This window comes from Cucumis sativus, chromosome 4 (genome assembly GCF_000004075.3).
Source record: "Cucumis sativus cultivar 9930 chromosome 4, Cucumber_9930_V3, whole genome shotgun sequence".
Lineage (NCBI taxonomy): Eukaryota > Viridiplantae > Streptophyta > Magnoliopsida > Cucurbitales > Cucurbitaceae > Cucumis > Cucumis sativus.
In genome coordinates, this window is record NC_026658.2 from 5905549 (window position 1) to 5932271 (window position 26723).

General features: G+C 36.4%; 1 protein-coding gene across 1 annotated transcript; it reads left to right on the plus strand.

Moving 5' to 3' along the window:
• Positions 1–64: 64 nt before the first annotated feature.
• Positions 65–26275, plus strand: LOC101209917. Its single transcript, XM_004137255.3, has 10 exons — positions 65–1033; positions 1196–1559; positions 3887–4003; positions 5778–5860; positions 15295–15740; positions 17765–17943; positions 21989–22074; positions 25019–25152; positions 25584–25889; positions 26027–26275. Exons 2-10 carry the CDS (start codon positions 1218–1220, stop codon positions 26197–26199), a joined length of 1866 nt encoding a protein of 621 aa, XP_004137303.2. The 5' UTR covers positions 65–1033; positions 1196–1217; the 3' UTR covers positions 26200–26275.
• The last annotated feature ends 448 nt before the right edge of the window (positions 26276–26723 follow it).

Sequence of the window (26723 nt, forward strand, 5' to 3'; positions counted from 1 at the left end):
TCTTTAACGGTGAAAAAATCATATTCAAACCAAGAACCTTCATCCCTACCTTTCTTGAAAATCTTAATTGTCCACAAGGATTATGTAGCAATTGTCTATTTTTAAGTGAGAAACAAAGTGTAAGTGACAAGGGGTAGTCCAAGTGGCAAAAGCGAAGTATGAGGGACAATGAAAAGTCAAAAGGGCAAGAATGAAGAACTTGCATGTTCATCAAGACGATTCATCGAACATGCAAGCCACGATTTTGGAGGCAACGTAGTGTAACAAAGCCTTCAGCGAAATCAAAGGACAATTTTGGAGAGTGAGACAAGGTGCATTACAACAAGAGGAATCTTTTTCGACAAGAAAACAAACGATAAAGTGGATTTTATTACGAAGACGCCAATCAATTAAAGAGGTGAAGGGATGATTTTGTGCACAACTGAGGAAATGATGAACAAGGGTTGAGGAGAGGTTGAAGACGAGTTTAGGGAAAGGATGAACACGCGTTGAGGAGAAGAAGACCGAAATGTTTCGTGAAGGATTGAGGAAGGAAGAATGAGGAGTAAACTATGAATTATGGAAAATTCTAAAACTAGGGTTTCCATAACTTGGACTTCACCATGTAACTCACTTCATGCTTGCCACTTTTATTAGTATAAATAAATGATTTTGATGGATTTGTAAAGACAGTAAGAGAGAAATCCAAATAATTTGAAAATTTGGGAAAATTTGAGATTTTCAAATTTTGTCTAATTTTTAATTATTTTATTAATTTTCCAATCTTTTAATTAATTAATTTATATATTATATTTTTTGTAATACTCGTGTTCCGACTAAAAGCAAATGCCAATTCTTTTTAAAATTTGTGTTTTCAAAATCTCTATGGAACTGGGAGGTTAAGAACTTTTGATTTAGAAAAAAGAAAAAGGGAAAAAAACAAGCTAACAAAATTCCAGTCGGTTCTCTCACATTGCTCTCCTTCCCTCCATAAACGATTTTACAAATCCGCCACTGCAGCCGCAGGCTCTCCACCGCTCGCCGCCCTCACTCGGTATGTAATTCTCATTCTCTCCTATTCAACATGAAATTATCGATGTGCCGGTTGATCCTACCGAACCTAAAACCGACCCGTCGGTTCGACTATGGAGCTCCGTCTTCAAAATTATGAGTTCTGGAAAACTTGAGCTAACCTTAAGTACCTTGGCGCTTGCAGTATAACCAAGGCAGCCAAGAAGATGGAACCGGAACAAATGGCGGATAGGTCTATGGTGGAAGCTGAATATGGTTCTAACATACCCACCAGTCGGAAAAGAAAGGCTGATACAACAGCCGATTGCAATAACGATGGTCGACGAGCAACGCTCATGAAAAGAATTAAATTGTCTTTGACAAGGCCATCGTTTGTTCTGGGGCTTGCTCCCAAGATGGTGAGGGCAGAAAATCGAATTACATTGCGGAATGTCTTGCACAAACTTATGAGGCAGCAAAACTGGGTGGAAGCAAGTGGAGTATTGAGCATGTTACTGCAAGGGACTTTGCGGGATAATTCTCCTATTAGGAATCGTTTGAAGTATTCGGTAATAGAAAAATGTTTATAGACTCATTTCATTGATCAGTATACAATTTCACAAGATTTGTATATTTCACTGAAGGAGGTGAAGAAATTATGTACATGAACATCGTATGTAGAAAATATACTTGCTATGGGCGATTTATTTATGAGTTTGTTGGTTTTTGCACCCTTTGTTATATAAAGTACAGAGCAAACTTTCTCTCTGTTAGAGCTATGCCATAAGCTTTAGGAAGCTCAATAATTAACTTGTTTACTAAACTTTTGAAAGTACTTCTGTGTGTGTAAGTGCTAGAGGGGTAGAACTAGAAGGCTCTCAAGATGGCAAGCTGCAAAGTAGACCCCTTTGCTCCTTGCTTTCTTGCCTTTTACCATCTTTCTTCCTTAAAAATTATTTGGTGTCTAAATTCTCTTTTATAATCTTTCTTCCTTAAAAATCATTTGGTGTTTAAATTATCTTTTATCATCTTTCATCCTTAAAAATCATTTGGTGTCTCAATTCTCTTTTATCATCTTTCTTCCTTAAAAATCATTTGGTGTCTAAATTCTTAGTGTGGTCGGGGAACTCATCCTCCTTTTTGTTTGGGTTTTGTTGTTTTTTAATTGGTAGGGTAACAATGGATGACGACTACCTTCTGTCCATTGTTGAGGGGTACAACTTTAGGATTGGGAGAAATGATTGGAGACTGTGGAGTCCCAACCCTTTGGAGTGTAAGACTTCTTTTTGTAGCTTCATTGATCATTCTCCCGTTGTTGAATTAGTCCTCTCCATAGGATTAGGATCCCTAGGAAAGTGAGATTTTACCCGGCTAGTTTTACACTGACGTGCCAACACGGTGGATTGTCCTGAGAAAATTGCCATGTGATGTAGCTTACGGTAAAGCTTAGGAAATTTATGAATAATTCTTCTGATATCTTTACTAATGAGAGGAGAAGCCTTTTATAGGCTGAAGTTTACAAGAGTTTGTTGAAGTTAGTTATTTTAGAACTAACTCAACATACAAGAATGGTAGCTCAAGATACACAAGAATTAACTAAAGAATACCTAATCTTAAGATACAAGAATGGTAATTCAAGATACTCAAGAATTGGTTAAAGAAATACTAAAGAACTTAAAGAAACATCAAGAAAGGAGGATGTTCTACATCACCATGTGACGTAATAAAAATTGGGGTAATTTAGTAAGTTCAAGATTAGTTACCCTATCCCTCATGTAATTCTCTATAAATAGAGTCTCCTATTTTATTGGATACATTCTCACTAATAAAAAGACTCCTGATTTGATTCTTAGAGATTTCTCTCATTTTAGCATTTATTATGTTTTTACTCGGGTTATGATGCTTGGTGCTATGGGGGTAACCTAGTTGAGATATCGAGGTGCGCCTCTTGTTCCCTCTAGGACTCCCTTGATTACAACTTTTTTATTGCTCTCTTTGTATAAATCTCTTGTACTTTGAGTTCATATTAATAAAGAGGTTTTGTCTCCGTTTCAAAAAAGCATTTAGGCTACATCACCACACTAGTTGGTCCATTCTTTTCCATTATTTTTTGGAAGGCGGAAAAAGACTTGGACCATGTTCTCTAGAGGTGTGAGTTTGTGAGCTTTATGTGGGACTACTTCAGACTTCAGATGTTTGTTTCATTCTAGCTCGTCATAGAGATACTTGTGATTTGATTTAAGAGTTTATCCTCCATCCGCCTATTCGTGAGAAGGATCAGTTTTTATGGCTTGCAATGTTGTGTGATTTATTGTGGGTTTTTTGGGAGCGAGAGAAAAATAATAGGGTATTAGAGAGTCGGAAATGAATCACGACCTTACTTGAACAGATCTGTTCTATAAGTTTCTCTTTTCTTTGCGAGCTTTGATTTCAAATACTTTTTGTAATTATTTGATAGACTCTATTTGGTATAATTGGAGCCCTTTCCTTGAGCGGGGTTCCCTGTTTTTGTGAAGCTTGACCTTTTGTATGCTCTTGTATTTTTTTTCATTTTTTATCAATGAAAGTTGTTTTCATTTAAATAAAAAGACTCTTAGAGTTGGGTATCTAGTCCCTTTCTGTCTTATTTCATTCTATATAGGGTGGTTTCTGTTTCTCTAATATAAACTGATATCATTTGCATTATTGAAGGTGGTGTATCGTGCATCTACTTCTTACATATAATTTGTTTGTTGTGTTAGGTCTTGGTGGTGTCACAACCACTTGCATTTGATGCAACTATCTCATAAAGAAACTTTTGCTTTAATATACCAATCAACTTCTTCCATGAAATCTACTGAATGTTCTTACGAAAAAAAAGTGAAATCTACTAAATGTCACAAAAAATTCTTTTTAGGCTTCAATGGAGCTTCTTAAGCGTATAGAAGGAGATCGTATGAGGCCAGATAGGATCAGGCACATTTATGACATTTGGATGAAGAAGAATGGACCACTGAAACATTGGCCCATTGAGGTATGGGTTATGGAAATTCTCACTTGCCACATGCTATCTTGAAGGGAACACTGCATATTACACGATGATTTTTTCTTTTTGCCGAGGTTGAATATACAACAATGAATCATATAAAATTGCATTTAATTAATTTATGTTTTTAAAATAGATTAATAGTTTATGCTATTCAATTTGCTTGAAATTTGAATAAAATAGCATGTATGATAAATATTGGAAGTGGAAGCATAATAAGGTATGTTGTCAAGTGAATTTCTCAAATTTCTTTTGCTCAACAACTTGATAGTTTTGTTGACTAGTTAAAGAGTTAGTTTTGATGTTATCTCTTCTGTTCTTTTCTTGGGAGTTGGACCTGTTCTTCATACATTTTTCTTTGTTTTCTATATAAAACAGGCTTTCCCCCTTTCTTTTATACTTTTCACTAGCAAGAAGACAACATATACAAAATGGATTTTGTAAACTCCCTTGTTGATTTTTAGTTTTTCATAAAAGATGTCTAAAAACCACTAATTTTAATCTTGAATCAGCACAAGTATATGGAACTTCCAATGAGAAAGTTCAATCAGGGTTAAGCTCAAACCTCATTTTTGATTCCTGATTTGAGTCTTCTTATCTTTCTTGCTATGGAGTCCCATGTTTGATTCATTCACTCTGTCATTGACATCAGCATCGTTATTATTTTCTTTTCTAGAGAGGAGAGATTGATTTGTCTGTTAAAACTTGACTTACATGCATGGGAGGGAATGATATAAGCACATACCTTGAATCTACAATACAATAAAACTATACAACTTCCTCACTGAACCTTGTGATTCACCTAAAGTTAAATGACTTGAAGTCATATTTTGAATATGGACTTATAGAAAGTTGTTATAATGGAAATCTGTTGCACGCTGTTTAATAAAATTGAAGTTCCTATGAAACTCTAGGTTTGTTCCTTGAATGTTGAATAGGATATAGCTTCAAGTTGGTTAGGATTTTAATCATTTTTGAAGCATTTCACTTATATTTATTTATTATTTCATTGAAAAAAGAAAGAAAAACTCTCTCCCATCTTGTTAACAAAAGCATGTCTCAACTAATTAAGGCAGTGTATCATCGATTAGAAGGTATGATATTATGTTAGGGTATCTCCTAACAAGAAAACTTCAAGAACACAAGAAATACAAGAACACTCAAAGATAGAATTATATTGCAATGTAAGAGGATTTACTATATAAAAATAGCCTTTTGAGAGGGCTATCTCTCCTAAATTCCCTCAATGGAAATTTCTACCAAAATGAACCACACCTTGCTCTCAACCCACCCCCTCTATTTATAACCTAAAAACCCCAACAAGCTTACTAGCTAAATACTAATATGCCCCTACTAATAACTATACTATTCTAGTATTTCCCTAACTAGGGTTCTTACATAAGATGGATTTCCTTTGTGGATTTGGCCTATACCTTTAACCCATTGCATCACTTTGTGAACTGTTTGTCTTTCCACTGCTTAGTCGTAAGATTCTCTTTTTGTTTCACTCTTCTAGGAGTTTGTATGTGTGAGCATTAATCTCTTTTCATTAATTTTTTGAAAAATCTCTATTTTTTTTTATAAAAAAAGGATAGTAAAGTGGTTTGCCAAATTCTCCCAAATGCATGTAGAGATAAAGTGGCTCTGGCTTTGTCCTTGAGAAATTGATCTGCCTTAATTCTTATGCGTGTTGCATCTATACAAGTCTCATGTTTCCCCCAAACATCTGCTTGCTTATTCCAAGATTTCAATGGTTATGCAGGACAGATTTATGGTCCAGTTGGAATACATTCTTTTCTGCCTTGAAGAAGGAAAAACGGAGGATGCACATCAGGAGACTTTAAGGTATGGTATTCAAACTGGGTATATAATTTGTGTACTTGTGCATGTTTGCAAGTTTTGCTTTACTTTTTACAATCTTATTTGGTTTGAACGTTTAATCTAAATGGATATTGAAACCATATTAGTTATTTTTTTAAAAAGGATACGAGTCTCAAAATAGAGAGACAAAGCTCAATGTACATAAGGGGTATACATAGAGCAATAGGGGGGATCAGTAGGCGCACCTAGTCATCTCAACTAGGTTGACACCCCTTTAACGAACTAGGTTGACACCCCTTTAGCGCCCTCATCACATCCAAAAAGCGAAAAAAAACCCATATACAAGGTTTCTAAAAGCAATACAATATCAAATCAAAGGCCACAATACAAGGCCAAACAAGATGAAAGAAAAAACTATCCAAAACAGAAACATAAGCAAGACAGCAAGCCGGACACAAAACAAAAATAATAATCCTTGATGGAGCAAAAACTGATTGGAGCAGAAGGCTGATTTGGAAGGCATGATAATCTAGAACTTCAAGGTGGGAAGGCTATAAAGGCTGGCCAATTTAAAACAATCTTCTGCGAAGAGTAATCCTGAAAATATTTAGATAATGAGCACCATGAAGATGCATTCAAAAGAGCAGAGTCATAGCGTTCTTTTCAAACCAAATTTCAGCTAAAAGTGCGTTTACTGCATTTGCCCACAACAATTCAGCTGTCTTTTTCTTCAAGTCTGGACCAGCAAGAATTTGAGACACATTGTTCTTAAAAACATGATAAAAAACCCAACAAAAATTGAATGCTTGGAGAAGGCGGAGCCAACACTTAGATGCAAAGACACAATCAAATAAAAGGTGCTGGATGTTTTCCATGTTATCAACACAAAAGGGGCAGACATGAGGTGAGAGGGCATGGGAGGAAAGCTTTCTATGAAGTACTGAGGCACGGTTTAAATTTTCGAACAGTATAATCCATATGGATATATTTATCCTTCTTGGACTGTTAGATTTCCAAAGCCTTTTGTACAAAGAACTTTCCAAAGGAGAAGATGTCGAAAGATGCTAACCAGTGATTTTACCGAGAAGGAACCTGAGTTTTCAAGGGACCAAAACCTTTGATCTGGAAAGGAGGCTGGCTGTGAAGAAGAAATCTGACTCAACAAGGTCTGAAAATCTAATATTTCTTCATCATTAAGCAATCTTATGAAATAGATGGACCAAGAGTTGGTTGAAGAGTCTCGATGATCTAAAACAGACCCATTTGGATTGAGTGTGATCGTAACCAATCTTGGAAATTTACACTCCAAAGTGATAATGTCCATCCAAGGGTGCTTCCAAAACAATATTATGCTGCCATCACCTAATTTGAGAAGAGCCAATGAATCAATTTTGCTCCATTGCCTTGATATGCTAATCCAAGGACTTCTTAGACTCATGGTTTTTTTTTCATTTGAATGTCAGTTGAAAGTACTACTTCTATTAATGTTTCTGGTCCCTTGACACCAAAGGGAATTTTGTTCTTTTGAGAAACGCCATCCCCACTTAGACAATAGGGCCAGATTCTTGTGCTTCAACTTCCCCAAACTAAGTCCTCCATCTTTGTAGGATTTAATTACAGCATCCCATTTTACTAGGTGGTTTAGCTTTCCTCCCTTGTTTCCTTCCCAAAAGAGCTTTCTCACGATTCTTTCCAAAGAGCTTAAAGAAGATTCTTGCATGAGGAAAACAAACATATAGTATGTGGGGAGGTTGGACAAAACTGATTTGCATAGTGTAATCCTCCCACCCTTAGAGAGATTGTATCTTCTCCATTTATCTAGCTTTCCATGGACTTTATCAAGAATGGGCTGCCAAAGTCGAGCACTTTTTGGATAACCTCCCAAAGGAAGACTGAGATAAATGAAGGGGAGACTTTCTACCTTGCAGTTTAAAATGTTTGCGGTTGAAATAACCTTGCTGTCCTCAATATTTAAACCACAAATAGCTGATTTCTCCCAATTAATCTTTTGATCGGACACCATTCAAAGACTAGTAATGATTTCCTAAGATTTTCCATCATTTCCTCATCAAATTTACAAAACAAGAGTGTGTCATCCGCAAATTGAAGGATAGGAATGTGAATCCTATCTTTTCCAACTACAAAGCCTTCAAACATTTCTTTCTTATGAAGGTTGGAGAAGAGGCTGCTCAAAACTTCACTAACCAGAAGAAAAGGAAAGGAGAAAGAGGATCTCCTTGTTTAAGACCCCTTGAAACTGAAATTCTTCCTATTGGCCTTCCATTGATGAAGACTGAATATTTAGGATTCTTGATACATCTCATTATCCATACGATCCATCTTTCGACGAAGTTCTTACGCATTACTTTTTCTAAAAATGCCCAATCCACTCCGTCGAAAGCCTTTTCAAGGTCTAATGTATTTTGTATAGAGAGACTTGGACCCTATTTTAATTCCTCTTGGCCTTGTATTTTGTTCGGTCGAAACCATTGACCATTCGAGGGGATTAGGAAGAGAGCCAGCTTGAGGGGATTTTGTATAGAGAGATTTGTAGAATTCAATGATGAGACTTTCAATTCCATTAAAGGACAAGCTACGTCTTTTTTTTTTTTTGCAGCAAGGAAACAATGGAAGAAACTAGTATTTTCATCTCCCAATTTTAGCAAATTCAGCTTACATTTTTTGATTAAATCTCTTTCCTCTCTTCTGTAGATTGCTAAAAGGTCCGATTTAATAGACAATTTCAGAATGTTGTCTAAGGATGACATGTTCAAAGATTCTTCCTTGATTTCTTCATTTGCAAGAGCTTGGAGCAAATATTCTTCTTGCTTTTTTCTAGCTCTTTCACTGTCCACAAGCCAAGATTTCAAGTAGCTTTTTAAATTTCGAAGTTTTGAATAAATGACAAAACCAGCCCGTCCTTGATGATTTCTTGAGGTCAAAGAATTTTTTATAGTTTGGCAGCACTGCTTATCGAGCAGCCAGCTGTTACAAAAGCGAAATGGAGAGGGGCTCATTCAAAAGCACCCGCATCTAATAAGATGGGGAAATGATCTGAAGTGAGTCTTTCCTTTCGAGAGGCTCTGGTATCAGCAAAGGATTCATCCCAATCATCAGTTACTAGGAACCTATCCAGCAGAGAACGTGAAACTGACCTTCCTTCTCTTGAGTCCTTGACCATGTGAATTTACCGTTGGACAGCAGAATTTCTAGCAACTTTGACTCTCTAATGAACTTATTAAATTTTCTCATTCCCCTTGTTAATCTTCCTACTGGAAATCTCTCTTGCACCTTTCGAGTGATGTTGAAATCCCCTCCCAAACACCAAGCTCCTGTACAGAGGTTTGAAAGAAGAGACAACTCTGGCCAAATTTGGTTTCTATCTGGTATGTGTGGGTCCATAGTTGTTTGAAATCCAGCAGATTTTTCTATTGATTGTGCTGCATTTTATTGATATAGAATATCCTCGTTTCAGGACTTCCATAACCGACAACTTAGATTTATTCCACATAATCAGCAATCCTCCTGATCTGCCGTTAGCTTCAACAAGGTCCCAGCCAATTCCTTTTGAACTCCATAGTGCCTTTATAATACAACAGTCAATTTCTTCTCTTTTGGTCTCGTGAATCATTACTATATCTAGATTAACTTTCTTCAAAAGTTTTTCAATAGCCAATCGTTTCAATTGACCCATGATTACTCTAGTGTTCCATGATATAATCTTCATCCTGATTACCCCTGCCTTAGATCAATTCAATTTCACAGGCTGCTAATAATGGGATCAACTCTTGAGGGGGAAGGATTCTTGCTGTCTTACACGAACTTTCTTTCTCTGGGGAGGAAAACAGCTTAGTAATGTCTGGGCCTAGAGAGTCATTATCTTCTAGTTTCTCTGTCTCTGTTTGGATTTCTTCTTCCTCAACTGGTTCAATTTCAGCACTACTCACACCGATGACTGATTCAACTTCCATAATTTCATCTTCTGGGTTCTCTACATTCTTGAAACAAGAGGTACCTTGCACAAAATTGAGAAATGAATCAGAAAGCTTTGAGGAGGATTGAAAAAAATTATTATTATTTAAAGATGAAGGCAGTACTGACCTGTTACCTCCAGAATTTTGAATTTGTAACTTCACACAACTTTCTTCTAATAAGTTAGAGTTAGCCAAGCCCGTCCAAATGTTGCGAAAAGATATGAACCCCTTTGATAAAGGTCTTGAGGTTCTTGGATAATTTTCTGGATTGGTTTGGGATGACTTTCTTTACAGAGAAGGTTTTATTCTTGGAAGAAGCTGGTAATTTTGGTTGAGTACAAAATACATAAGATGGCCCGAAAAGGAAATAGCTTGGTGGAGAAAAGGACTCTGATTCTTCCTCAAACTCGTCACAATACCAGCAGCCATTGGTTTTCTGAGTAATAAATTTCGTGGGGCGTACCAAACATGTGTCATCTTTTAATAGGCTTACTGATACATTATATTGGAGAAAAACTGAATGGGGAGGACTAAAAGAGCCGTTTTTTGAGGTATTAATTGGCCGCTTGACAGTCTTTTCTATTTCTTTTTTCGAGATCTGAATTTCTCTCTTCTGGTGTAGTCTTTTCCTCCTCTAAGCACGTGGAGAAGCCAGCTTTATCCAGATTTGTATTTTGTCCCCTGAAACAGGTCTTTTCCGGTGAGGGTTCCTTGATTGAATTTTTTTTTCGGCCGAGTGGGTGATGTATTTAGCTTGTACTGTCCTTTACTGATCCTTTACTGTTCTGTTAGTTACGCTATTAAGTTACTGCTACAGTTAGTCACTGTTCTGATATATTTTAGAAGCTTTATAATTAGGCAGTTGTAACTTGCTGACTTTTGGGGTTAGTATGAAAACCCCTAGTTTGTCATTTAAAAAAGAATATAATAAAATTCCAGAACAAAGATTTTAGTCTTCTTGAGTGTCTCTATCCATCAATTTGGTATCAGAGCTTCACCGGTGAAGGGAGCTGTGACCGACAAGAACACCTCCGGCAAGGGAGAGGATGTAGTGCTGAATGAAGAAGAGATCTGTCCACGCACTTTGACTACCCGATTGACGGCCGTTGAAGAAAGCATGGTAGAAGTGTTCGACCGAATGGGAAATCTTGAAGCCCGTGGAACGACTTGCTCGCCGGCTTGAAGTGGCGTTGACTGCCCTTCCCCAGCAGCAAGAAATCAGCAATAGAAACCACCAAGAAGTTCGGCACATTGCCAGCCGAATTTCTGGCCAATTATGCCACAAAGAACGTCAAAATTCAGTCCAAGATTGGGGGCAACGAGGCACTCGAGGGGCTGGAGTACATAGAGCTGGACGAAATCATCAAGAAAGAAAGTTTGAAGTGCAAGAAAGGAGAAAACTAGTCCAAGATTACCAAGAACCCCATGTAAGAATTCAAGAATACAGCCAAATTCTTCAAGAAAAAAGGTTTGAAGCTCAAGAACATAGGAGACCTAATCAAAAGTATCAAAAAGTTTCCCCAAGATTTCAAGATTGCTTTCAAGATTTTGCAAGAACGACTCAACGTGTAGATCAACCATCAATTTATTTGCAAGAGTCCAAGAACAAATTTGCTTCATATACAAAAGAAAAAACAAAAGAATCACAGTTGGAAAATTTTCAAATAGAAAATCTTGAAGATAAAATTGAAGAACAAGATTTTGAAAATGTTGATTTGGAAATGGTCACAAGTGAAGAAAAATCCAACGAAGAAGATGAAAAATAAGTATTAAACACCGAGCAAAAATCGAACAAGAACAACGAGACATTGATTGCTGTGGAAATGAATCTTCAAACCGTAGAACTTGAAGCGAATGATAAAGAAAATATGATTCTTGAAGGGTTTTCTTCGAAAGCAAATTCTTTTAAAATTGATTCTTTGAATACGATTTTGAGTGAGATTGAAGGAAACATCTTTTTTGGGTTTACAGTTGATGGAGAGGTTCATCTTTTAGTGGCCATGTTTGATTTTTTGTCTCAAGTTTATCCCTTTGATCATAATATTTTTGTTCAAAACATAGGAGGTTGGTATGGTCATTCTCCGTTGAACAAGTTTATTTCATTCTTTTTTTTGCTTCATAAATTTTTTCTTTGTAAAACTTGGGACGAGTTTTTCTTTTTGGAGGGATAGAATGATGTAAGAAGACTAAGGGTTAATTGGGTAGTTAGGTAATATTCTAGGTTTATTCCCTTTTTACCCCCAATTGTAATAGAAATCTGTAAATAGGAGCCTTCTCCTCTTGTATGAAGCATATTATTCATTCTAATAAAAAATCCATAATCTTGGTTCTTGGAGGATTTCTCCTTGAGGTTACTTAGATTACGTCAGTGAGATTTTCATCTTCACACCTCAGCTTCCTTAGTGCCTCAAAAGGATTCCTTGAGATGGAATGGGCATTTTGGTTGAGAAAATTCCAGGTCTTTGGGAGGTCATCACCTTGGAGTTCTCATCAATAATTATTGAATTCAGTCTACATAAATCAATAGGATTGGAAAAATCACTATGAGATAAATTATGATGAACTGTTGCAGGAACTTCCAAGGGTTCAAAATCCTCAAAATGAAAGAAAAAATTCCCTCAGGTCTCACTCTTTAGCTCTATAGTTGGAATCCACAAAGATTATTTTGGACCTTAATTCTTGCTTCAGAGCACTTGATCAAGAGATTTATACAAAGAGCGCAATAAAGAAGAAAAAGAAATGGGGAACCTATAGGATTAGGAGGCGCACCTGGACATCTCAACTATGTTATCTTCAATATTGAACCTCCCCTTTTCGAACCAGATGCAGTAGAAAGACCCTACGATTTTGCAACTTTTGACTTCCATTTTCGGAAAAGATGGAGCTGTGACTCCTCAGGTTTGACGTCGGTGACGTGACTGCGAGAAATTGTGACCGGAGAAGGCGTGGCTGGAGTGAAGGGAGAAGAGGGTGGGTGAGAGGAGAGGAGAGAGAGAAGAGAGTTAGTTGGAGTCTCTAAAACATTAAAATTTATCGAAACCATATTAGTTATTAGCCTATCATTTGTCTACTTGGAGATGTTTCCAATTTCATGACTTAATGACTAGTTGAACTTTCTTGACTTAATGAATGGCCGAACTTTTTATTTGCTCATTCTAGTTATTTTCAACTTTGGAAGTGGGATCAACATAGATTTTTGTCTTTGTTAATTGCATCACATATTTCATTCCTTCTTCCTGCCTTTGTTTATCAGATGATTAGGTTATTTCCAAATTCCAACGTTTTCAAGAAAATAATCTCCAGTTGCCTGTTGGTCTTTCGTTGGCATCAAAGAATTTGTTCTCTATTGTAGTGAAAACCATTTTAAAAGATATTTGGTTTTAAAGGCACACGTTGATGCTTTTCGGGTCCCCAAATTGTGCAGAAATTCTTCGAAAGAAATCTCCAAGCAGGTGCTTCCAGCCTTCGGTTTGCCCTCTTTGTATGAAAGCTAATGAGTCATTGCTTCATCTCTTCCTACTTTGCCCCTATTCCTCTATTTTTTGGAATAGTTTCTTCTCCATCTCTGATATTTCTTGGGTATTCGACGCCTCCTTCAGCTCCTCGGTGCTTCAGCTATTGGAGGGTCCACCTCTTCCTAAGAAGCCTCGGCTGATTTGTTTAAATCTTTTAAAAGCTCTTTTAGCGGAATTGTGGTTTGAATGTAATTAGCAGATCTTTCAAAACAAGAAAAGATCAAGCTCAGAAATTTCAATTCAGTGATGCAGCAGCTTGGTGCTCTAAACAAGTTTTTTGCAAATTACTCCATTTAAGACCTTTGTCTCAATTGGGCAGTTTTCTATCTCAGTTAGTTTTCTAGGACTACTTCTGATGTGGTGTTCCCCGTCTGGATTTCCATGGAGCTTATTTCTATGCTTTCTTTTTTATTTTCTCAGTAGTATCTTAGTTGTACTAAAAGGCTCATCTGTTTCTGGACTTTTTTCTTTTCTAGTTTTCGATGATTTTTTAGTTCTGCTGTATTGGCTGGATTCCGCTCTCATTTTAATAGGCTGGATCTTGTTCTCTTTGTTGCAGTAGGCTAGTTTTAGTTGGGATATGATATTTTAGTGCTAAGGGGTGTCAACCTAGTTGAGATGTCCAGGTGCAATTTCTGATCCTTGTTCTTCTTTCGCTTGTTTAGACTTCTTTATTTAGTTCTTTGTATAATTCTCTTGTACATTGAGTTCTTATTATTAATAAAGAAGTTTGTCTTCGTTTAAAAAAAAAAGCACACATTGGAATCCTTGGAAAGATATCTTGTTTGAGCTTCCTACCTTTTCTCCTTTTGTGAAATATGTCGTGGAGAATGGAAAGGACGCATTTTTTCGTGGGAGGATCAGTGGGTGGGGGAGGGTGCTCTTTCTTCTGTCTTTCCTCATCTTTATCACCTTTCTTCCATTAAAAATTGCCCAATTTCTTACTTCTTGATTTGGTCGGAGAACTTTGTCTTTTTCCTTTGGGTTTCGTCGTAATTGGTCCAATAGGGAAACAGTAGAGGTTGCCTCTCTTCTTTCTTTATTGGAGGGATGCTTGTTTTGGAAAGGGAGAATGGATATTTGTCTTTGGAGTCCAAATTCTAGAGGGCTTTTCTTATAAATCCTTATTCAGATTGCTTGTAGATCCCTCTCTCATTGGGAAGTCTGTTTTTGATACCATTTGAAGGATTAAGATTCCTAAGATAGGTTTTGTTAGTAGCAAGTCTTGCTTGGTCGTGTGCACACTTTTGATAGACTTGTTAGGAGGAAAACTTCACTTGTGGGGCCTTTTTGAGGGCAAAGGAAGACCTGGACCATCTCTTGTGGGGTATGCAAGATCTATGTGGAGCTTATTCTTGCAAGAGTTCGATGCCAGCATTGCCTGGTCAGAGAGATGTGCGTGCGATGACCGAGGAATTCATCCTCCATCTGCCTTTCGAGAAAGGCTGCTTTCTATGGCTTGTTGAGGTGTGCGATTATGTGGGATATTTGGAGGGGAGAGAAATGATCGGGTTTTTCGAAGGAAGGATAGGGCCTCTACTAAGATATGGTCTTTAGCGAGATTTCATGTGTCCTTTTGGGCTTCACTTTCTAATCTTTTTTGTAACTATTCACTAGGAAATATCAATCTTAGTTTGATCCCCTTCCTTTAGTGGGTATTTTTTTGTTGGGCTTGTTTTTTTTATATGCCCTTGTATTACACTTTCTGAATGGAAGTTGTTTCTATAAAAAAAAGAAAAAAAAGAAAAATACTTTGTTTCCACGGAATTATTGTTTTGGTTCTGCTTGTCATAAAAGCTTTTTGGTGTTTCCAATTCAAGCACTTTGCTAGATACACTATTTAGGTCTTTGTCTCAATTGAAATTCTTTAGTCAACCTAGTTATGCTATGTATGAACGTAATGGTGGATGTTAAGAAAGAATCGGAAATGGCTTTAGTCACACTAATTATACTTGTTTTCTTTTGTCAGCCTCATGCAAATGCCTGAATCTGTGAATGATCCAATGTCAAATATGATTATAGGATTGACATTTAGGCAACTGTGGTTCTCTACCATTCCAGAAGAAATTCAGTGGAGGGACTCTCTCCAGTTTCACTCTCCAATTCATTCAGATGGGATGATTTTGAACTCAGATGGGTGTTCCACCAGCAACTCTCATGGTGATGGTGCCTCGTATTGGAGTAAGACAGAGACTTCTGTCATGAATGGTAAATTAGTTCAAGTAGATAGTGAAGGACACACTGAAGCTTCTTTCGATGTTGATCATAAGATTCATAACATAAAAGTGGAAAGTCATCCTCAGAACTTTGAGGCACAAGATTTTTGTGTTATTTCTGCCGAAAAAGATGAAAATGAAGCTTCTTTCTCAGACAATGGAGGTTATCAGCACTATGTTTCAATTTTCTCTGCTCTTGGTGAGTTCGAAGTTACACGATTATATGATTATTAAGCCTTCTCTAGATACTGTGCCACTCATAATTAGATTCCTCAATTTGAAGGGAGCTTTTGTGCTATTCGTTCAATCATCTATCTAGGTTACCCAAGCATGTGAAAGTGTTTGAATTTTTTATTTCTTTGTTGGTTATGTTTAGTAGTATTTAGTTTATAGCCTTACATACCTCATACTTGCGCGCTCAGAGGCATATATGTACGGATGTATGCACCTACATATGTACATTTTTTTTTGGGCACAACGTTTTTTTTTCAAAGAAAACAAGATTTACATAAACAAATTTTCCCATAAAAATAAAAGGACATCAATATTCAACAAATAAACAAAAAGGAACCCCCTACCCAGTACTCTTTCAAGCAATCCAAGCTAATCCAAGCAAAGTACATACCAATCGCCCGAAGCCTATTAACAACAAAAGCCAAAACAATACACTGACAGTTAAAATAAGTTTAAGCATTCATTAGAGTCCAAGGGACAGAACAAATAAAAGCAGAGGCAGATTCACATACAGGGCAACTTTGGGATCAAATAAGCAGTGAGGCATTGCAAATGAAGGTTGATTCTAAGATCGAGATGGGAAGTGGAAGAAGGGGTGGTGGTATTTGGATACTTCCTAAGAAGAACAAAATTTGAATTTATTGTAAATATAAAGAAATATAAGATAAACCCAAGTACAAGGCACTTGGAACCTCCCTCCTGAGTACTCTCAAGTCTCACCCAACCCTAGATCACTCCACAAAATAAGCTCCTTTACTCTCACTTACCCACCCTCTATTTATATCAAGTTGTAACCACTTGAGTAACCACCCTTAAACAATAACTACTAATTACTAGTAACTTCCTATCTTTCTCATTACCCTTATACCCATTAACTAACATCATACTAAATATCTAGTACTTACATAAGGTAGGTAGAGCAAAGGTTTTGATGGGTGAGGGAAAAAGAGTAGAACCCCAAAATCATTGGGGTTCTTTATATCTTTTTGAGGTCTTAGTTGAATTCCATCTGGAAAAATCATATCTAGGAAATGTTGATCAGGAAGAAATGAAACAATCCGCAAGTGTGATGCCGGGATTGAATCTGTCATAAATGAGCATGTGAGAGAAAGGTTCTCTTCCAAGATCCGATGAACTAGATTTCAAAGAAGAGATGGAGGGGAGAGAAAAGGGAGGGAGAAAGGGAAAGAAAGATGAAGAAAGAAATTCACCTCATCCAGAAAAATTAATTCAGAAACCAATTATAAATTTATAAGCATTTTTCAAACCTTAGGACTAAAGTGTTTCTTTTGAAACTTTAGAGACCAAGTAGGCACTTATTGCAAACTTTAGGGACCAAAAGTACATTATTATTATTATTATTCTATGCTTCGTTTTGTTATATAATTTTGAAGGACTGGTTGTGAGCAAATAAGCATCAAAGAGCTTGGTTATATATGAGCTAGTTATTATTTTGATTTTTGATCATTTAGATGGACAGAAGAAATCAATTATTGACAAATGTGATCTTATATGCATTATAATAAGTCTATCCCTAAGTTGACATCTACTCTCAAACTTATGTTCATATGCGTATGCGTATGTGTATGCATATGCATATACATATCCATATGCACATGCAGATGCACATACACATAGTACACATACACACAATATACATTAATGCATTTTTAAATTTCTGCTTTGTAGTTTTGGGTTGTTTGTATGGCTAGATCTATTCTCGTCATTACCGTTGTATTTGCTTTGGGTTTAAGTCTGAATATGATGAGAGTGCTTTGGGGTGTTAACATAGTTGAGATGTTCAGGTGCACTTATTGATAGTTAGGGCTTTGACCTTGTCTCTTCATTGTATTATCTTATGTAATGTCTATACATTTTCTTAATGAAGAGGCTAGTTTCCTTTTTCAAAAGAAAATTCTTTGGAAATGTCAGTTGGTGGGCTCACGATTGTAAGTTATCCATGTTTTTTTCTTCTGTGTGGTGCCACAGAGGGATTGGATCCACTATTGTTACCTCTACATTTGCCACCTTCCATTGAGAATTGGGAGAATGCCATTAGTCTATGTGGTGAGTTTCTGAATGACTATTATAAGGATGCAGTGAAGCATCTAGACCTTGCTCTTAACTCAAATCCTCCAATATTGGTTGCCTTACTGCCTCTTATACAGGTAAAGCAAACCTAATTATTCAAAACTGTATTCCATTTAGATGATTCTTTCATAATATTTGATATCTTCTAGGTTGGCATACTGTACTTCACTATTCTCAATACTTGATATGTATGATTGAAGGTGACTATTATAAGGTGTGCACGATTTGTGGGTTTCTTAGAGAGTGGAATGATACAATCTTTAGAGGGAAGGAGCTTAACGCTTTTGATGTTTGGTCCCTCATTAGCTTCCATGTTTCCTTGTGGATTTCTGTAACAAAGCTTTTTTGTAACTATTTTTTAGTTATATCGTGCTTGATTGAAGATCTTTCTTGTAGGTTGCTTTCTTCCTTTGTGTGGGCTTTCTCTTTTGTGTGCTCTTGTTTTCTTTCACCTTTTTTCTCAATAAAAGCTTAATGGGCTCTCCCTCACGTCCTTACATCTCCCTCATAAACTGGAAGAGTTTTTTTGTAACTTCCCTTCTTGGATTTGCCATTATGTGCAATTTCATTATTTTATTGATATGAAGCAAATGAATTGAGCCTAAACCCACACTTCCTGTCTGTTATCTTTTCTTTTTAACGGAGACAAACCTCTTTATTAATAATAATTAATGAATGAGACTAATGTTCAAAGTACAAGAGTATTATACTAAGAGCAAAATAAGAAAAGGACAAAATCATCCAAACAAACTACACAAAGATGAAACCGGGCAATACAAAAGGGAAAAAAAACAACCAAAACAAACAATCACAATGAACAAGCTAATAGAGCGAAATCCAACAGAAAAATTGAAACTAAACAGAACCAAAACGAAGAGATCTGAATACAAAGTATAACGAAATAGCTCTCTAAAAAAGAAAACATTCGAATCTAGAAACTAGCAAGAAGATGCAACCGGCAATCTCAAAGCTTTCATGCCAAAGTAATCCAAAACCCAGAAGAGACTCGAAAAAGTCTTTCAAAATATCAGCATCAGGAAAGTGGCTTTACTTGCCCCCCATATGAAGAGAAAACCTAGAGAGACTAAAGATGGGCTTTTTTAGTGTTGCACGATTGGAGGAATCATTCAAACCCTTAGTGTTTCAGGAGACAATTTTCATAATAGCTGGGAGAAGGAAAAGGATGGCTTCATTTTTAAATTAAGCAAAAATAATTTCACAATCACTGACTATTGACAACAAATCTTTAGGCAAATCCATGGGAATTTTATTTGGGGAAGCCCTCATCATTAAACAAAACATTTAGGTCCATCCCTTAATTTCTGAGTCTAATTTAAGGTCAACCTTAATGGATTCAGCTGAATCTTCACTGCTAACACTGATAGGAGAGAAAATTTTAAGCTGGTTTTTTACTGAAAAATCATCTTTGCAGGGGGAGCCTTGCAGAAAAGATTCCTTTGAATTAGAGATGGTGGATTTAGAAAATTGAGTCACTTTGAAGAAGAATCAAAACATTTACTGACCTGATGAAGCGTTCAGGGATCTGAATTTTAGAGCTGTACACTTCCAAAAGATCCGGTTATTGGCAGAAACAGAGTGCTTGATGGGGCAGTTTCGAAAAGAGTCCAAAGGGGGAATTTAAGGTCACAAACCCCATTTAATTCAGATTTTAGAAGGCGGTCCACACATTGTTGAAGGAGGTTTGCTTGTGGATATAATGCTCAAGTATTTTTGGAACATGAGAAGACTTGCTACCTTTGGCACTTCTGAAATGGTTGGAAATACCGAATTCTGAAGAAAATTGGCCTCCTGCACTAACAGAAAGCGAAGAATTAGGTTCCGAAACATTTTTTGCTATAAATCTGCTGAGTTGTCATTCGAATTACTTGGGCAAAAATCATTTGTACTCAAAGAGTTATTAAAGTGGGCTCTTTTTTCTTTATTCCCCCCATTTAATAATTCACAAAAGAACTCTTCGACTACCGGAAATTTTTTTTTGATAAGAGACAAGTATATTCATATAACAAAATAGAACATCCTAAGGGCGAGGGACAAGAGGGCCCTCCCTGGAAGAAGCTAAAGAGCTAGGACATAATGGCCTTCCAATTGTTGAAAATCATAGAAAGGCTATAATTACAAAAGTGTTTGGTGTACTTCGTACTCCACCAAGAGGCTGTATGTTGAACCACAGTCCAAAAAGAATCAAAAGAATTAAATCTATCTTCAAAAATTCTGCTATTCCTTTCTTTCCAAATGCTCCACAAAAGGGAACGCGACGCACATTTCCATAAGATGACTACCGGAAATTTAAAAGCAGAATCATTAAAAGTGGACCCAACTGCCTGTTTGCAACAACTGTCTGACTTGGGTTTGGCAAAAATTAGAAATGGGGCCTGTTCAATTGCCCGCACATTCAATTCGTCTTCAACCTGACTGCCGGCTACTGTCTTCTTCTTTGGCATCGGTGGGATGGTCGGAAAAATCTTCAGAATTTCAAATGGATTTCTGCTTCTAGGGAGAGTTGGAAACACTGATTTCAGGATTTTTTGGACTGATGGAAAGAAGGAAGAATCAATATCTTCATCTAGCATAACTTCTCTAACTCTCAAACAATAAAGAGAGTTTTTTAAATCATCCTGAAAGGTAGGGGCTTTGAGGGGACTAGTAGGATTTAGGAATTCAAAATCTCCAAAATGAAGGTAGATATTTCCCCTCTTTAGATTAGTGATTTCAATCGTAGACTGTACAAAGCCACACAAGTTCTTCTTAACTTGAATCCGGACTTCACTAACACTGATTAAATTCAGAGTTTCGGAGGCTATATCTAAGAGACCTCCAAAGAGATCCTCAATAACCTCAAAGGTACTTCTACACCAGTAATCCAAAGGAAGGTTTTTAATTTTGAGCCAGCCGCCATAGTACTTCTTTTTTTGTGCTAGCCGCTATATCCTTGTCTAGTTTTTTGAGCCAGCCGCCAAAGCGATCCCCAATAGCCTCTGGAGCCTGACTTTGATGAGGAAAAAAGTGAAAAAGAGGAGATGGGAGCTATAGATGAAGGGTTGAAAGGAGGAGCAGTCGTTTTCTTTTGGAAAATAGCAGCTGAAATGACTTCAGTTCTTAACTTTTTGTTCTTAGGATTGGAGGAAAGAGGATCACCAAAAAGAGGGTTGTTGTATGGTTGAGGGGACTTTCCAACTGTAAAAGAAGATAGTCGAATTTTTCTCTTTCTTCATTAAAAGTGTCTCTTCAACTTCCTCTTTCTTGTTCCTTGCAAAACTAAAGTTCTTATTCACTCTCCTTCTTAAGTGTGGCTCTTCGAATCCAATTGAGTTCACTCTACTTTCCTTGGAGTCCAAATTTGAAAACATTGTCGCTTTAAGGGGGGTAAACGCAGTCGATGAGGCTAAAATCTGACGAGCTCCCTGTTTCAAAGCTTCAAAGGAATCCTTGCATATGAAGGAATTTTTCGGATTGATCTTAAGTATTCCACCCCTTATGGGAAGAATGAATCATCAACAACTCCTTCATCTTTTAAAGTCTGATGTAATCTCTGCAAGTTAAATGGGTTTGAAAAGTCCTCAAATGATAAATGACCCTTGGTGGGGGCTGGAGTGTGGTTAGGGACAAAAGGAAGGAAGAGAGGAGAGTGGAGGGAAGAGAGAGTCGTAATTGATGGCTGCATGTGATATATTAACCCTGACCTTATCTTAGAAAAGCAGATGCTCTCTTTTGTCTCTCAATTTCTTCTATGTAAATGCGACCCTCTTTTCAGAATAAACTAATCATCTAATCTTCTTCCACCACTTCATCATCTTGATCAGAAAAGAGGTCTGTACTTCACCTTCTTTTTGTGTCTAGATTTATTAAATGGCTGGAAAGAGTTTCCGTAGTCCAGTGGTTAGGACATTGGACACTGAATCCAGTATATTTCTATTAAATGACGGTAAAAATGAAGAAGAAAACGATCAGGTGCTGTTTTGATAATTTTCTTGTTACCTTATTCATTATAACATTTGTAAATGTTCCTGTCTTCTGCTCTGGAATTTACTGAGATAGATGATCGTTCAAACACCCCATTTCTTCTATATCCTCATCCCTTTTCTCTTGATGCTCAAATTTCAGTTGTTGTTGATTGGAGGTCGAATTGATAAAGCACTTGATGAAATGGAAAAATTCTGTCTTGATTCAAATGCAGCACTTCCCTTCAGGTACTAAAATCTGCTCAAAGCCCTTGGTTCTCTATTTTGCATTTACTAGCTTTTTTTGAAAAACGGAAACCAGACTTTTTCATTGAATTTTTGAAGATAGATTTAATTCTTTTGATTCTTTTTGGACTGTGGTTCAACACACAGCTTCTTGGTGGAGTACGAATTACACCAAACACTTTTGTAATTATAGCCTTTCTATGATTTTCAACAATTGGAAGGCTATCATTTCTTAGTTCCCTAGCTTCTTCCGGGGAGGGCCCTCTTGTCCCTCTCGCCCTTAGGCTGTTCTGTTTTGTTATATGAATATACTTGTCTCTTATCAAAAAAAATGAAATGAGTGTAATGCTTAAAGTACAATGAAGTGAACAAAGAAAAAATGAAAAATACAATGGAAATCTCGCAACAACAAGAACAAAATAAAAAGACGAAGTGACCAATCCTTGAATACAAATGAGGCTTAAAATGAATGGCAAACATCCAATGAACAAAAAATTTCCAAACTAGCAGCCTTCTGGCAGAGTACAGAGCTTGAAACTTGAGTGCCAGGAGCTTTGTAAGCAGAAAAACATGAGAATGAACTCATAACACGTTTTACATTTAGTAGTTTTTTTTTAAAACGAAGACAAAACTTCTTTATTAATGAAAACTCTAAGTACAAGAGAATTATACAAAGAGAGAAATAAAGAAGAAATAGAAAGGGGACATCTCAACTAGGTTGATATCCCGAGAAAGTAAATATCAAAGCGAAACAAAACCAGCAGAGGAGCAACCTAAAAACAAACAGCCTATTACAAGGGTCCAGAAAGAAATAGAAAATTCAGAAAAAACCCCCCCAAAAAAAAAAGAAACAATTACAATCTCAAATAAAATTAAACAAGGACAAGACTTCAAAGCTTCAAAACTTCGGACAGAGAGAACTGCAATGCAGAGAAAATGAACCAGCAACGGTTAGGCTCGATTAAGAAAGGCATTCGAGTTGAGGTAAATATCTTGAATAGAAAAATTAGCGGATTCCTTTTTTAACGAACACCAAGCTGCAGCACTAAGATCTACTGCACACATAATTTCTGCTCTTTGACTTTGCTTTATCGTGGAAGAAATGTTGATTTCGCATTCCGTTTCTGCCAATAACCCCTTTGGACTCTTTTCGGAATAACACTGTTTTGCATTTAGTAGTTGAAATTGAATATTTAAGAAATCAAATGCAAATTGTTCGAGAACTTAGATAAGGAACACCAAGTGGAAACCTTAAGTCTTGCTACTTCAAAACTTTCTGTCCATTGAAGATGTTCAATTTTGGAAACTCTTTGATTTCTTTCAAACCAAATTTCAGGTAGTAATGCTTTGACCACATTTAACCATAATATTTTGAGACATAGACTTCAAAGATGCTCCATATTGTACTTGAATGACATCATCTTTGAAGGAATTGCCAAATACTCATAGAAGATGGAAAGTTGACAAAATCACTAAAGAAAATTTAGAGATCCGTTGATTCATTCTTCTAGCAATAAAAAGAATAATGGCATTCAAAGAAGAGATGCTGAAGGTCTTTACTTGCCACCATATATAACGGACAACGCAAATAGATGGAGAAATATAATGCAATCACAATTTGCTTCGCAGCACTGAAGAACAATTTAGAGATTCATTGGGCATGATCCAAATAGGAACGTTAATTCTTTTTGGAGTATTCGACTTCCACAAAGCTTTAAACCTCTTTTTTTTGAAAGGGAAACAAATCTCTTTTAGTAATAATTATGAGACAAAAACTCAAATTACAAGAGAAATTATTTAGTGAGCAAAAGAACCTAGGGATCAATAGGTGCACTCGGACATCTCAATTAAGTTGACACCCTATAGCTCCATCATATTCGCACAAACTAGGAAATACTTGAAACCTGAGACCAAACGAGCGGCCTTTACAACTGACATGCCTATGTTATTTCAAAGGGAAGTCAGAGAAATTTTTTTCAAGATTTGATAGGCCTTAAAGAAAAGAAGAAATTAGAGAAAACAACTTTCAATGATAGCATCCCACTTCTCCCAATTCTTGCAGAGAACCAGAAAAACAAAGAGTAAAAGGATAACCCACCCCTGGAAAACATTCAGCTATTATGAGACCATCTCTGGGTTCCTTCTTCTAACAAACAATATTGTGGGCCCACAAATCATGTAAACTCTCCTCCTGCACCCTTTCCTTTTCTTTTCACACGCTTACAGGTCTACACCCTTGTGATTCGGGGCCTATCAAGTTTGTTTTTGTCATCAATTTTACCTTCCTATCGTTACATTTCCTTTGTTATATGGGAGTTCAAATTGTAAATTCATAAAATGTCTTATTGAATTCATTATCATAAGGTATCCCTTTGGCATGCAAGTTTCTTTGCTATCATGTTGAATTTATAGTATGTAGGAGGAGGGAGGAGGTCAGAGCTTGTTGCATGTGACCACCATTTTTGGCTATTTATTCATCCAATCTTTTAATGTAAATTTGTAGTCACCCTTTGTGTTTAATTATCAGGAGTTGGGGCTTGTGTCCTTATTTTCTGCTGCCCCCATGTTGACTCATTTGTCCGAATGAAAGTTGGTTTCTTTATTAAAATTAAACACATAAAGAAGCATGAACGGAGCATACTTTCATCACATCACTTGTATTTGTGACTTTTTGTTGATCTTGTATTGAAAATAAGAGCCTAGTATAAGGGTTTTTTATTTTCGCTTCTTGGATATGATGAAGGCGCTAAGGGGGTATCAACTTAGTTGAGATGCCCGAGTGCGCCTGCTGATCCTCCCTTCCCTTTTCTCTTTGTATAACCCTTATGTACATTGAGCTTTTGTCTCTATTTTTCAATGGTAATAATAGTGACTCGTTTCCTTTTCAAAAAAAAAAAAAAAAATAGAGATTTACCTGTAACTAAATATTGATTTAAATATTCTGCAGATTGAGGGCTGCACTTGTGGAACATTTTGATCGTAGTAACAATGTCTTGCTTTCAACATGTTATGAGCAAACATTGAAGAAGGATCCAACTTGTTGTCATTCAATGGGAAAACTTGTTCAAATGCATAGAAATGGTATGTTAATTGCAGAAAACAGTTTTCTATGACGAACTATTAAATCTCAAGGAGAGAGATTTGAGATTATAATTTGTGGCTGAATTCCTCAAATAGTAGATAGATAGTTCTGACCTTGAAAGGCTATCTTAATTGGGTATTCTGGTTTTGTTTTCCAAACGTCAATTCTTCCTCTATATTCTTTGATCATCCCAGCCAGTTTATAGAAACCTTGACATAAAATGAACGCAACGCATGGAATTCTTGGATTAGAGTTCTCACCTTGAATAACATGAATTATGTCATGGAAAGATCAAATTACTTTCACCCTATATTGATTGTTGTATGCGAAGTGTGGTTGTGATAATCTGCTTGTCTATTATATATTTCTTGAAAACCTGTTTTGGAACTATGTTTTTCTTGTTGAATTCATTTTCTTATTGGAATTGCAGGCAATTACAATCTTGAATCTCTATTGGAAATGATAGCTTTGCACTTAGATGGTACATATCCCGAATATGATACATGGAGAGAGCTGGCTGTGTGTTTTCTGCAACTTCATCAATCTGAGGAGGATAGAGTATCAAGAGCGTGTTCAATTGGGACTGGCGGGCATAAGCTGGTGTCCTCATTGAACATTAACAGTAACATTAAGTTGTTAACTGAAAAGAACTCAAGAAACACTTGGAGATTGCGTTGTCGGTGGTGGTTGACACGCCATTTTGGCCATAAAATAACACCAGAGACTTCAGTTGTAGGTGAGCTATCAATCAATAGGATGACGGTTATGTCGTTTGGTTTATGGGATGAAAACATGTATTCGTTACATCCTATGAATGAAGATTCTTTCAATATGTAAATATTTCATGACTTTGTTGTTTGGTGTATGCAACAGGTAATTTGGAGCTGCTGACTTACAAAGCAGCATGCGGATTTCATTTGTATGGAAACAATTTCAAATATGCGGTAGATGTGTACAGCCTTTTAGATGAGCAAAACTATAGGAACTTGTTTTTGTTCTTAAAGAGGCACATGAAGAATGCGTTTGGACTCCGTTCTAAATTATAATTATGAGTTTTCTTCCCAAAATCAATATCATTTCCATTTTTATGATAATTATTTGGGTGTTTTTCCCTTTGGACTCTGTTCTAAGCTTCACGATCAGTTTCACGATCACCATTGTACTCTTCCAACCATTTGCTGTCGTAATTTAGGGTGTTTTCTTATTGCATTTTCAAGTGATTAAATTAAAAAAAAATTGTTTTTGATATAAATTCCAATGTGTTTGATATAGGGGTGATTATCGGTCGAAGTTGGTTTTTTGAAAAAATTGATCCCGAATCGACCAAAGTGTCAAACTGACCTCGAATTTGATGAGTAAGTGTCGATTGGTCAGTTTTTGTTGGATAGTTTTACACTTCAAAATATTTTTGAAAATTCTTGACGTGAAACTTTTCGAAATGGTCTCCTCTCGTTTCCATCGGTTTTGTTTGGCAACACCTAAAGTAGATTTTGGAATTGGAAAAATGAATTTATAAAATAATGTGGTTTAGAATAATCTATTAAAACCAAATTTTAGAAATTATTTTTTT